This window comes from Procambarus clarkii, chromosome 19 (assembly GCF_040958095.1).
Source record: "Procambarus clarkii isolate CNS0578487 chromosome 19, FALCON_Pclarkii_2.0, whole genome shotgun sequence".
In the NCBI taxonomy this organism is placed as follows: Eukaryota; Metazoa; Arthropoda; class Malacostraca; order Decapoda; family Cambaridae; genus Procambarus; species Procambarus clarkii.
Window position 1 is genome coordinate 24,089,330 of NC_091168.1, and position 13,283 is coordinate 24,102,612.

Consider the following 13,283-nt stretch of genomic DNA (forward strand, 5'->3'; position numbering starts at 1 on the left):
TGTATCTCTGGGCACTGGGCATGGCCAACATAACAGATTGGACTTATATGTGGCTTGAATTGGGTGGGCTGGTTGTAGGTGTGTGTTGAAGATATGGTATTGTAGGGTGTTCAGAAAGCTGGGCATGGACAGTCATGTAAATTTTGTCAGATAAATGGGTTTGTGATATTCTAGGAGTATTTGAAATGTTCTGGGAAATGTGGAGGAAGCTGAATTAATATTGGCCATCAGAGTATGGCAAGTGACAAAGGTGTCAAGGTACAATATGATTATTTTAAAGTAATCATTAGATAATATTAAGTACAGTACATATATTACAAAAAACACGTTTCGTAGGTGTCGCAGAAACATACTGTAGTTTCACTTCATCATGTTTGCGTCAATGGGATTTTAACACGGATCACAAAATAAAGGATACATTTGATAACATTCCCTGAAAAAAGTACTGTTAGTGTTATTACTTACAAGTGTTGATGTCTCAAAGTTTACATAAGAGAAGGAAAGGCAGTGTGGAGGTGCCTCTGCTGCTCCTTCCAGGACTCTCTTCTGCCTGTCTTCATCATATTTATACATTACATATATAAAAATGACCAAATTGAATGCTTTATTGCAATATTCAAGCATTTGGAAGTTTGTTTATTTCCTGATGAATGAGCATTGGCATTGAGGGTATAGAGATATGCTTTCTAATAATAAAAGTGCACACATTGTACACAAGTCGATGGAGAGTGGCTGCAGACAGTCCTCATTCTAGCTGGGCCTATCCCAGTACTATAGTTGTAAATTATTTAAGTGGTAGCTCAGTCAATTACACAAGGAATGTGAAATGCACAATAAACAGGTTGTGTTCTTAAAACTTTTAATTTCTTTTCATGGTATGGAAATAATACACTTTTTTTCCATCTTCTATTGAAAACAATTGTACAGTGAGCGAAAAGACTAAGTATATAAGTACAGTTAGTCATGTGTTTGGGATGGTGATGTACATCCAAAGCTTTGCACAGCACCCAGTAGGTTACCCAGCATGGATGTTTTCCACTGCACCACACCCAGTACACAGAGAGGGTGCCAAGAGAGGTGGGTTTTGGGAACTAAGCATGTTCAGGTATAAAAAGCTTCGACCTTCTGTCCGTTTGATTTCTATTTTAGTTTTTGATTCCGAGGTGGGACACTTGCTGGTATATGGGACTGACAATCACACCATAGCCTGTTTACTGTCAATAGAGGCCTACATTTTGGCAAGTGATTGAAAGATTGACTAGTTGAGCAATACAGACCTTTAAGCCTGGTCTATATTTTTGCCTTTATAGTAGAAAATGCAGGCTTGGTAAATTATTCAAAAGTGATTTCTGTTTGTCACAAAATAAAGTTTGTAGTACTGTAAAGAGGTATTCTTTAAATGGATCTAATGCTACTGGGGATAAACCCATGATAAGAATTGTGGAAATCTGCTTCAAATATAAATATCCTTAAATAATGTATAAGTATTTTTTTATTAATTATCTAATACTTTTAAGTTTTATGTACATAAAAAAAGCAGTAGTCTAGATTTCAGCAGATAAGTCAATAAAACTTGACCAAAGGGTTTGTTTTAGCCATAGCAAGGTCCCACCTTCTCAACTCTTGATAGCTGCAAGCATGCTGGGTCTGTGCATCATCATGCATTGTACATGAGGAAGGTGTAGTTTTATGCACTCTTTGTGTGGTGCATTGGAAGGTGTGATGCAGGATGTCATTAAGGCGTGGTGGGCGTGACAGATGAGGGTGGTCATCATTAGGCATGGTAGAAGGGGGAAGGAAGAGGCTGTCAACATGTGGTGGGTGGGACCTGGAGGGTGTAAATCATGAGGCATGGTGGATGGGGTAGGAGGAAGCTTGGTAGACGGCCCTGGGGGAATGTCTCCCCACTTTTCCCCGGGGCCGGGTGCATCATCCTACCCCACTGGCTCTGCCTCAAGTGTACCTCCATTACTGTCTATTCTTATTCTACTTCCTATTCTTATACTGTATGTGTAATTACCTAAGTGACACTGATTCAGGCTAAGGAAACAAGGGTGCCGTAAAAACATTAGAAAGTTTTCTTTTGCAAACAGAGTGGTAGACTGTTGGAAGAAGCTAATTGAGAAGGTGGTGGAGGCCAAAACCGTCAGTACTTTCAAAGCGTTATACAACAAAGAGTACTGTACTGGGAAGACGGGACACCACGAGCATAGCTCTCATCCTGTAACTACACTTAAGTAATTGTGTGATTTGTGTGTGTGTGTGTGTACAGTATTTTAAAGTACAACCTATGTCTGCATTCACAAATACAATTCAGTACTTTAAATCAGATTCCTCTGATTTTTTTTAATTTCTTAGATTTTCTTCCTATAGAAGTTGCAGACAGCACCAGAGTGGTAATACCTTGCAGACTAGGTCATTGGAAGATGTATATGATTATGCTTTTAGCGAGTACATCACAGCGCTGAGTATGTGGGTGGGTGTGCAGGCGACCTAGGTTCCCCAGACAGAGGTCAAGCTTTTTTTTTTTTTTTTCTTTTCTACACAAGGGTTAATCAAAGTGATCTTTGGTGTACTCCAAGATGATGGTGAAGGCAATGTGTTAATGATGAGAACATGATTGGCATTTAGAAGACAGTAGGTTAGATAAGTGACATTAAGTAGTGACAGTGGCATGAAAATGTGTATCAGAAATGCAAACTGATTATTTCATCATTGACAACAACACGAGATAATGACATAAGTGATAGGAGATAAAACGTGTCGCCATCGTAGACGTGGCATTGGCATACAAAAACCGTAATATCTGGGTGATAACAAAATCACAAAGAGGATGTTAATGTCACAATAAGAGTAAAAGTGAAAGATGAAAACATCAAGGTTATAATAGTACAAGTATGGTGTAGAGACATGCAAACCTAACATCAGCAAGTGCTGGCTAGGGAGTTGAAGCCCTGTGCGTCCCATACAGGACAACCCGAGGACAGTCCACTGGCACAGTACATAATCAAGTTCCTAACTAGCACCTGTGATCATGGTTTGTTAATGTGACTGGCTTACATATTACGAGTAGAGCAGTGAGGATGTTGATGCTACTTCCAGTGGGTTGCAATATGAAATGTTAAAACATGTATTAGTTTCCCTTGAATCCCCTCTCCCTTGTCCCAATATAAACGGCAATAGAAATACATAGATTAATGACACATTTTGATTACAAATAATGAATATAGATTTGCTAAGAAAATATAAAATGCATAACTTTCTTTTAGTACATAAATGGCAAAAATAATTATCCATAAGAAAGTGTTCCTCGGGTAGTGTGTATCCACTGGTACTTAAGGCTGATTTATATCAATTGGTGTCAAAATTTGAGTTAACATAATTGAGTTCATAAGTAGTAAGTAAAGGCATCGATAAATTATGTTGAGATTTGGTAATATATCATAAAATTAAATTTCCAGCTTTGTGGGAAATCTGAGCAAGTAACAGTGGCATTACATGGTAAGAGTTAAAACGTACACAAATTAAAATGGAATACTGTATTCTACTCAAACCAATTTGTAGGAGTAGCAGTTTCATATCTTGAATCTTTTTTTAATGCTCAGATTTGTTGCTAGGATAGGTGTGCCCATTAATAACATACAGTATATAAACCTTTCTATTACAGGTGCACCTACTTAACAACAAGTTTGTCTCTCAAGGATAAATTGCATCCTTGAGACAAATTTGCCTCACAAAGATGGATGCACCTACCAAACAGGTATTCATTCTGGAAAAAAATAGTTAAAAATATGGTGTATGTCCTGACAGCAGGTGCACTTTCCATGGACAGCTAAACCTTCCAAGGAGTGACATTTGTTTTATAGGACTGGTGCATATCCTAGGACTTGTACCTCCTAACTTTGTGTCTTCCAAGGACATTATTTCCCGAGGTCAGGTGTATGTTGTGAAGGTACATCATGTGGGCCAGGTGAACCTCCCAAGACCGTGTATACTTTTAGAGGGCAAGTGTACCTTCTAGAGCAAAAGCATCTGGAGCTGTAGTTAATATTAGGTTCATGACAGTCATACAAGTATATATCACATGGGAAGGTGATCTATGTCAAAGGACAGACCTTGTCTATGATCACTAATAATGGTGTGTGTGTGTGTGGGGGGGATGAGGGGGGGTGGGGGTTTGTGTTAATGCTTGTATGGGTGTGCAAAAACTACCAACCTATCATCAACATGGGTCACTCTCCAACAACAGTAAACACTTTATATCACATGTACATGGAGACCTTACACTACTCACCCCACCAATATTGCAATTCCATATTTCATTCATATTTACACTTCACAGAGCTAAACAAGATCCACAAGACCAGTGTGGCTTTACATACATACACACATATATATTCTGTATATATATATGACCGTCACATGATTGTCAATAACCTTAATTCGAGCACAGGCAAGGATATTGGCTATCACACAGTATTTAGCAACTCACTCATGCTAGGTAATACAAAATTTTCATAATATTGGATTTAATCCATTGTTTAGCTGTCTCACATACTACTTGCAACCTAAATAAGAAGGAATTTTACAAATCTCTGCATAATTTTACAAAGAATTTCACTGAGCATTATAAATAATTCAGTATTTCTATCAATTTACTCCAATTATACTGTACTTATTGTCTTCGATACATTTTTCTTTTTATTTTGACTAGACTTTTCTAATATTCTCTATTTATTAATGTACATATTTCTTATAATTTTTCTGATATCACCATACCAGCAATCAAAGGTAAAAAATATAATACATACAGTAATGAGATAAGGAATGGAGCTAACACATACTTTGTATATGTTATACTTTAATGTATATGCATATTCTGTAAAAATACTTATCACACAATTCTTATATTAACAATATGCATGCGTCACCAGTAGAGTCGGCGACACGAAAATAACAGGGATAATACATTTCTCTATAGCTTGAATGTGTCTCAAGGACTCTCATACTTTTCATACAATTCGAGTCTTCTCTCGAACATAAGCATGGCTGGTCGTGCGCTGGTACCTTGATTACCTTACACAGCAAGAATATTTAGACCTTTCTGATTTTATATAATGGGTGTAACATCTTACAAAATTCTCTTGTAATTTATTTTATATATATAATAAATTTCTGTAAATATCTCGAGAATCACTTGGAATGATTCATACGTTCGTTTCACACCTAACAAGCAACACTTTGCACCTGTGAGCTTGCTGGGGCTCTTTTTAGTTAACTTATCTATATGCATGCTATAGGCACATTCACCTTGCCCTGGTATTTGAGCCCAGAACAAAACTACAATAACACACGTTTGTGTAAAATGAGCCTCCGAGCCACGGTTAAATATTTGATTGTGTTCAACTTCTTGCACATTATACAAATACTGTGACAAGGGTCAGTTCTCCAAGGGTATAGAACATTAATTACCAAATACATCAAGCACTTCATTGAATCACCTGTACTGTAGTACTTTTAACTAATTTAAAATAGTCTTGAGAATATGGCAGTTAACCTTATAAATCAGGATTTTTTTGTGAAGCACCATAGCAGTTGACAGTTTTTTTTCCAAGGCCTGGTAGATTGGTCTATGCTGGGATGTTGTCTCACTCTCCGATGGTCTTTTTACCATGTCACATTTCATTATCAGCTTTGCACGACTGCTACACATATCATTACAAGTTATCACCTTGAGGTTCAGATTTCTTATTTTGCTTTGAGTCGTGCCACTTATTTGGCTTCTCTTACTATTGTATGTTCAAAAAGTGTCTACTGGCACCATGTACTGACAACTTGTATATTTACATATTATGCTATACTATGTAAAAAGAGGATCCCGAGTGAGGCAACAAATTTAATAATAGTAAAATTTGAAATGTCTTGTTGCGCCTAACACACGGAAAGAATGAATGAATGAATATATATATATATATATATATATATATATATATATATATATATATATATATATATATATATATATATATATATATATATATATATATATATATATATATATATAATACATACATACATACATACATATACACACACATACTGTATTAACTAACAACCTTCCCTGACAGAGAGCATCACCCACATCAGCTCAACTAATCATTGGGGGTTGTTTATCGAGCACCACAGAGATATAAAGCTACTAGTCAGTGGGATTCCCATAGGAAAATGGGAAATGTATGGGTAAGATGAAACTTGCAAGAGAAAAAAAACTAAGAAAATGCATCTTGTTTGCCGAGTGTCCAAGTCCCTAGTGAGAATATGCAGTGTGATGTGCTTTCCACCATAACTGATATGTAAATTTTGTGATGTCATGCTGAGCTGAACATGCTGAACTGCAGATTTCTTCATGAAGGGAAAGACCGAGTGTTTTGTTCAGAGGATGTGGACATTCTCTGGAGGTACTTGCCGGTTCACGGAAGCTGTCCTTGTGGAGATGAAGGAGGAGTTCGTCCTTTGAGTGGAAGTTGAATTTGTTCTTGGAGTGGAAGCGTCGCCCAAGGGAACGCTGGAGTAGCGAGGGGTTCGCCAAAATGTGCCTCTGCAAGAGTGCCCATGGTGGTCATGGATGTGAGGGTGCATTGCTCTACCAGACTGGTGTGACCCATTCCATGACGACAGTCGAATTAGTTTGAGTCATTTTACCATTTGTCAAGGTTCGAGATTCTCCATAGAGACTATTGTTGCCAAAGGCTGCCGAGTCTAATGCCACATCCCTTGCTGCTGCACCAGATAGAACACCAGAGCAGAACATCTTCAGGAACAATTTCCGGAACTTTTGTCCAAAGATACAGTATATGATGAAGTTGACCGATGAATTTATAGTGATAAGGAGGTTACTGGCATTTGTTAGCAATTCAATGGTGATGCCCAGAAGCTCCAGAATGTTGATGATGAAGGCAAGGACATTACAGACGAAGAAGACTGTGACGACAACTAGCAACATCACTGCCAGGCCGATCTCCTTCTTCTGAAGTCGACTCAGCTGTTGGCGTTCATGGTTGGCTGCCCGAACCTGAGGATTGCAAAGAGAATTTAATGTTGTGTAAAATGCAAATCTAAGCAAAACATCTGCATCAAAGACAATTGCCATCAATTTCTATACCTCCTGCTTGTTTATATACAGCAGTATCAAATCAGAGTTTGTCTTCATTTTTGTTTTGTCATTAGAAAATAATTATACAGTACTAGAAAATAATTGTTCTGAACATACATGCCCTGATGAGTTACATATCCATAAGCACCTAGTGGCTGTGTAGATTCCCATGATACTTTCAACCTCGCCCTGACTGGCACACGTCATTTGCGGCCCTTTCTCAGGAGGCAGGCACTTTCCCTAGCTACTTTTGTCCTGCACTGGTAAGACCACAGTTCGGGTGTCAAAAAACACCCGTTAAATGCCAGCATTGGCACAGTTCTCCTGCACCATGTTGTGACTGGAGATATGAGACCTTAAAGACTGACATGAGGATATTAAAGGTATTCCTTATTTCGATTTTTACCCGGTTATCCATTCCTCCATCCTTACCCGTTGACAGGCTTGTTGGTCTTCTGTTACTGGAAACAAACTGCATACTCTTAAGAGTTGTGTGTCCTCGTGGCCATCCTCCTCCCACCGTAATCGGCGATGGGAAACGGCTGAGGCAAGGTTGCGTATTGGCCATACTCGCTTAACTCATGGTCACTTGATGGAGCGCCGCCCAGCTCCTTATTGTCCAAATTGCATTGTCCCTCTTACGGTTGTGCATATCCTTGTTGAATGGCCTGACTTTCGTGACGAGTGTGTCTTGTTTTCCGACCGTCCCCCACGGTCACTTGTCCCTCAATAGTATTCTTGGTGACTCAGATACTTTTGATTTCGTTCGCCTTATGCGTTTCTGTTCTCGTATTGGCATCCTTGGCGATATTTAGCGCCCTCTGATTATCCTGCACGTTTGATGGTGCTACATAGCTTTCCCGGTTTGGTGCCTCCTTTTGATGATTACTTACTTGGCACTGTTGGGTAACCTCCCTCCAAGTCTATTATAAAAATCGTAACTACACAAACATTCCATGGTTATGTCATTTTTCTTCTGAAATCATTCTTTTACTGGGTATTATGTAATAAAATAATAATGGTTTTCTTAGTAAATAGTAAAAGGAAACCTGAGAATGTATTGTACTCGCAACTAAAACAAGAAAATGTGCTAGTGTGTTGACAAATGTTCAGGCTTGTGTCCACCCACCTCTCTGTAGATGAAGAAGTTGAAGATCATGAGGCTGAGGAAGGGGACGAGGTACATGACAATCAGGTACATCCACATGATGTAGATCTCTATGTAGTACGGATGTGTGCGCAGTGCAGTCGGCAACACGATCACAAACTCTGCCTCCTTGACGTTACACTCCTGTGACCAACACAGGTTACAATTAGCTAGGTGTGGAGGGGCCACCTGATAGTAGTAGGCATCCATCAGGTTTACTATTTGCCAACCTTATAGGCATGGCTGTTAAGGTGATGGTTAGCTTTGGATTGCCTAGTTGGCTGGAATGGATGCTGAGGTATTGGTTAACTAGGGTGGTTAGTGGTCAGTGTGGGGGATGGGGATTAATGGTTAATTATAATGAAATCACATGTGCATAGTTTTGTTTGTAATTTGTCGAGGGTATGCGATGCATTTTTTCATATTAGACATAGAAGGTAGATATATTACTACTTTAGTGTTTAAAGCTTTTTTTCATCAAGTGCAACTGTGTTAGACCTTCGTAAATAGTAATTATGGAGACGGCAAACTATGAGACTTAACTAACAAGTGTTTAAATATCCATAAATGCAGATCTTAAGCTATTTGAGAACATGTAGTAGTAATAGTAGATGACCAACCTTATACGAAACTTCCCAAAACCTAGGAATGTTGTAGAGGACGGAGAAGAGGGCCACACTAATGACGTAGATTTTGGCCCTTCCGTAAGTACAGAGGGATCGTGCTCGTAATGGTCGGCACACGGCTATGTAGCGCTCCACAGTAACTGTCACTGTCAGGTACACAGAACCCGTCTGTGCCATGAGTGCCACAGGGAAGATGAAGGGGGTCACTCTCTGGAACACCCCCTGTGTATACCACACCATCGAATTTGTGTATTCTCCTATTTCGGGGACTCCAAACATGAGCACTGAAGTGGTGACGACAATCATGTCGAAGGTGGTGAGGCCGATCAGGCAGCAGTTGATAGACGAGCGCATCTTGGGTCTGAGGAAAGAGCAGTATGTCAGATCGGCCTCTGAGCCTGAGGGGAGATCAGTATGTAGGAGCTACCTGGGTCTGAAAGGAGGACAGTGTGTAGAAGGGCCTTCGGGTCTGAGGAGAGAACTATGTAGGAACAACCTCTGGGTCTGAGGGAAGGGCAGTATGTAGAACAACCACAGGGTCTGAGGGAAGGGCAGAATGACCAATGAAAAGTTTATAGATTAAAGATTATGCCATCTGAAAAGGGGATATAATCAAGAGCCAAATCAAAGATTACTGTGTAAAATTTAAGAACAATTTTGTTGCGAGAGACTGAATAACTTGGTTAGCTTCACTACACCTTGCCACTAACGCACTGAAAAACAGTGGAAGAGTAATTTTCCGTGATTCAAAGTTAACTCTTCAAGCCCATATAAATCCAACATGCAAAATAGATACACGGTTAATTTCAAGAAAACTTTGTGGTAAATGAAATGTATGGTTAAGATTCACGGTTTCGAACAAGAACAGGTTCACAAAAAACTCCCCGCAGTCATGCACGAACCTTGACAATATAGTGATGGAGATGAGGTTTCCGGCCAGCCCCAGGAGGCCAACGATGGTGAGAATGACCCCACAGATGAACTGGGGCAGCTTGAGCGGCGGTACGCTGTCCTTGCCTCCGTATGTGGCCAGGCATACGTCTTCGTCATCTTCTATCATTGGCGCCCCCGAGGAACTGTTGCCCAATGTCTCCAGCAAGCTGATGTTCGTGGTAGCCATCTTGTGTGGTGCGGCCGCTGGGAAGGTCTGTGGAGACAACGGTAAGTATTAGAGCAAAGGAAAGCTGGAAATATTTATGACCAAGAAGACATAGGTTCTTTATTGGCATGTTAATTTAGAATACAATTTTATAAAACAGTTACTGAAATTGAGCTCATTGCAACCGAGTGATAAAGTATAAAAAAAAATGGCATTTCAAATGGCTATTTCATGTATATATTTTTAATAGGTTAAGTAATAATTGTAATTACGAAGCTATAAGATGCTTATCTTAAGATACTAACAAGGTTAGGTAAGGTCGGTGTTTTCTATGAAGCTTTTTAAGGGTATCTATTATGTTTAGTATGTCACCTATGCACTTATTTAATAAGTCAATATTGACTTTACGAATTTGCGAGAACGGGTTGCACGTAGTTAATAAGTCAATATTGACTTATTAAATTTGCGAGAACGGGTTGTATATTTACTAGGTAAGATTGGACTGTGTATAGGAAGAGACGATGTTTATTTAGTATATAGAATACAATGTTACAATTTTCAGAAGGTAACTAACACCTGCAACACAATAGAGGTTTGCGCTAGAAATTTGTGTATTTTATATGATACATTATACATCTGAACACACATGTTTCTCTGCAGCAAAGCGAGATGCACTAGACTGAAAAATCACTCCTTTGTGGAGTTTGTAATTTATTTACACATACACACACACACACACACACACACACACACACACACACACACACACACACACACACACACACACACACACACGCAGTGTCTCTTGGGAGACAGAAGAGTTAGGGGGGGACAATATCACCACATACAAGATTCTCAGAGGAATTGATAAGGTAGACAAAAACTATTTAACACAAGGGGCACACGCACTAGGGGGGGGGGGGACAGGTGGATATTGAAGTGCCCAAATGAGCCATGGAGACACTAGAAAGATTTGTTCAGTGTCAAAGCAGTAGACAAATGGAATGCATTAGGAAGTAATGTGGTGGAGGCTGACTCCATACACAGTTTCAAGTGCAGATATGATAGAGCCCAATAGGCTCAGGAACCTGTACACCTGTTGATTGATGGTTGAGAGGCGGGACCAAAGAGCCAGAGCTCAACCCCCGCAAGCACATCTAGGTGAGTACACACACAAGCACATTTGGTCCGAAAATGGCTACTGGAGTTGAACACCAGGAAGTGTATGGTGATGGAAATGGGAACAAGCCCTTGAACGTTCAGGGATTGAAGGCAGATCTGCATGAAGCGAGACCGTCGCTCTGACCTCCAGTCCAAGTTGTTGAGCAGGAGTAACATCAGGAAATATTAATCAAAAGACTAATATAACAACTTTGATGGGTAAATTTTGTACCAAAGCATTAACTCAACCCTCCACCGATCTCAACCCCGTCATAGCCCCAACCCCAACGTGGACCCAATAGACATTGGCCCCAACCCCACAATGGTCTCCGCCCCCACTGGCATCAAGCACAGTCTTGACCCCCCCACAACGGCTCCAACCCTGCAGCGGCGGAAACACCATACGGTTTATACTGGGGTGGTCACCATGGGCATCCTAAGTGCTTCAATAAATATTCCAAAGGGGCAATTACCCCCCGGTCTCTGAAGATAACGTGGGCGAAGATGGTCCATCTGCTCGCCCGGAGGTGGGATGAAGCAGTCTCTCCAGCAGACAGTGGACGATGGAGTGTGCACCTGTGACGCCCACCCGCCGAAGCCGTAAGGAAAAAGACATTACTTTTGTTTAGATTCCAACTGGAAACAAAATCAGAAACAATGAAGAGGGGATCTTTGTCCCCCCCCCCCTACTGGAGGTATGTGAACACGATGGTCCTCAGGTAAATGCCACTGCTATTTTATATTCTCTTACTGTATTGTAGAATATTATTGTTTATATTTATATATTTTGCTAGAAAACTATTACTGTCGCGAGTAATGGCATCAGTGGAGCACATATCAAGTAACTTCACATTGAAGGGACTGGCTGGGCACTATCACCACTGATGTGGTTTGTTCGTTAACATATCCTGGGATGCAACGCCCTTCAAAACCGTCCTTAGTAATATGTAATCAGGAACAAAATGGATTACTCTCACGTGTGCTTTTTAATAGACATTTCAGGAAAGTCTCATCGACCAGGACAGGATCGGGGCCACATCAACACCCCAACTTCAAGCCATACCTCTCACCCCACGCCACACCTACGCCTGAGATTGAAGAATGGGAAGAGGCGCACGTGGGAGACCGGAGTATGAAGACAGAGAAACAGTTTTAAACAAAGGCCAAAAAGTAAGCAAACAGGTGTTGGTGCGCCTCCAGAGTTCCTCATTACACAACAAACTTAAATTAAAAATTCACAAGAGCGCCAGTTGTTGGCGCGAAGTTCTCAACCTCCCGCGGGGATGGTGGGGGGGGGGGGATTCTTCGGTGATAGTTGGGGAGGTGTTGACGGGTGCTTGAGACCCCCCCCGCAAGGGTGAGGATGGGTGCCCTAGCTCCTGCAGCAACCCGAACATTGGCCAAAGTTTTCAAGGGAGAACTGTAGATGTGTCTGCAGAAAGTGCCGGATAAGTCTGGAATCTGGCTGTAGAATGATGTCGGGTCGACCTGAGGACGACACATGGAAGGAATAGAATGACGGGGAGATGGGATGTGAAGGAACAGTGCTCAACCACTTGGAATATCTGAGATCGAACGCTGACTCTGCAAGAAGCGAGGACGCCGCACTGCGGTCGAGATGAAAAGACATGCAGTAAATGGGAAGAGGAGGAGGACGACACGTCCCAATTCTCGCTCACTACCCGCACATGCACACGAATTACCACTATTCTACCCTTTCCATTATTCCATTATCCAGGTCGCACGGATTCCACCTCTTCCATCCTACACCGGGTGTAGCACAATGGATGACGCGGACATCACAATAGGCAGGTTAAACACCGTTGAGTTTGGTCAGTAACTGTATGGGTGGCCGCGCCGTCAGTCTAGGGAAAGGGAGGGATGACCTGGATAAAACTAAGAGCTTTCCTGTTCTCGAGAAACGTGAATATCCCCGACTCCTGTACCGTCAACTTTCCTCCATTAACACATGCCTTCTACTGCCACTTTCAAGAGGCACTTCATCTTCCCGGTTTTGTCCTCTTAGCAGAGAGAGAGAGAGAGAGAGAGAGAGAGAGAAAGAGAGGGAAAAAGAGAGGGAGGGAGGGGCAAGGGACG

At 41.0% G+C, this 13,283-nt stretch overlaps 1 protein-coding gene across 1 annotated transcript in view; it reads right to left on the minus strand.

Moving 5' to 3' along the window:
* Nucleotides 1-6,054: 6,054 nt before the first annotated feature.
* The window catches only part of LOC123757574 (FMRFamide receptor), a 687,359-nt gene continuing 680,130 nt past the window's right edge, over nucleotides 6,055-13,283 (minus strand). The window contains 5 exon segments of the mRNA XM_069327162.1: nucleotides 6,055-6,684; nucleotides 6,686-7,072; nucleotides 8,283-8,444; nucleotides 8,921-9,287; nucleotides 9,829-10,073. Coding sequence (XP_069183263.1) covers nucleotides 6,433-6,684; nucleotides 6,686-7,072; nucleotides 8,283-8,444; nucleotides 8,921-9,287; nucleotides 9,829-10,046 — 1,386 coding nt within the window. The 5' untranslated portion in view covers nucleotides 10,047-10,073 and the 3' untranslated portion in view covers nucleotides 6,055-6,432.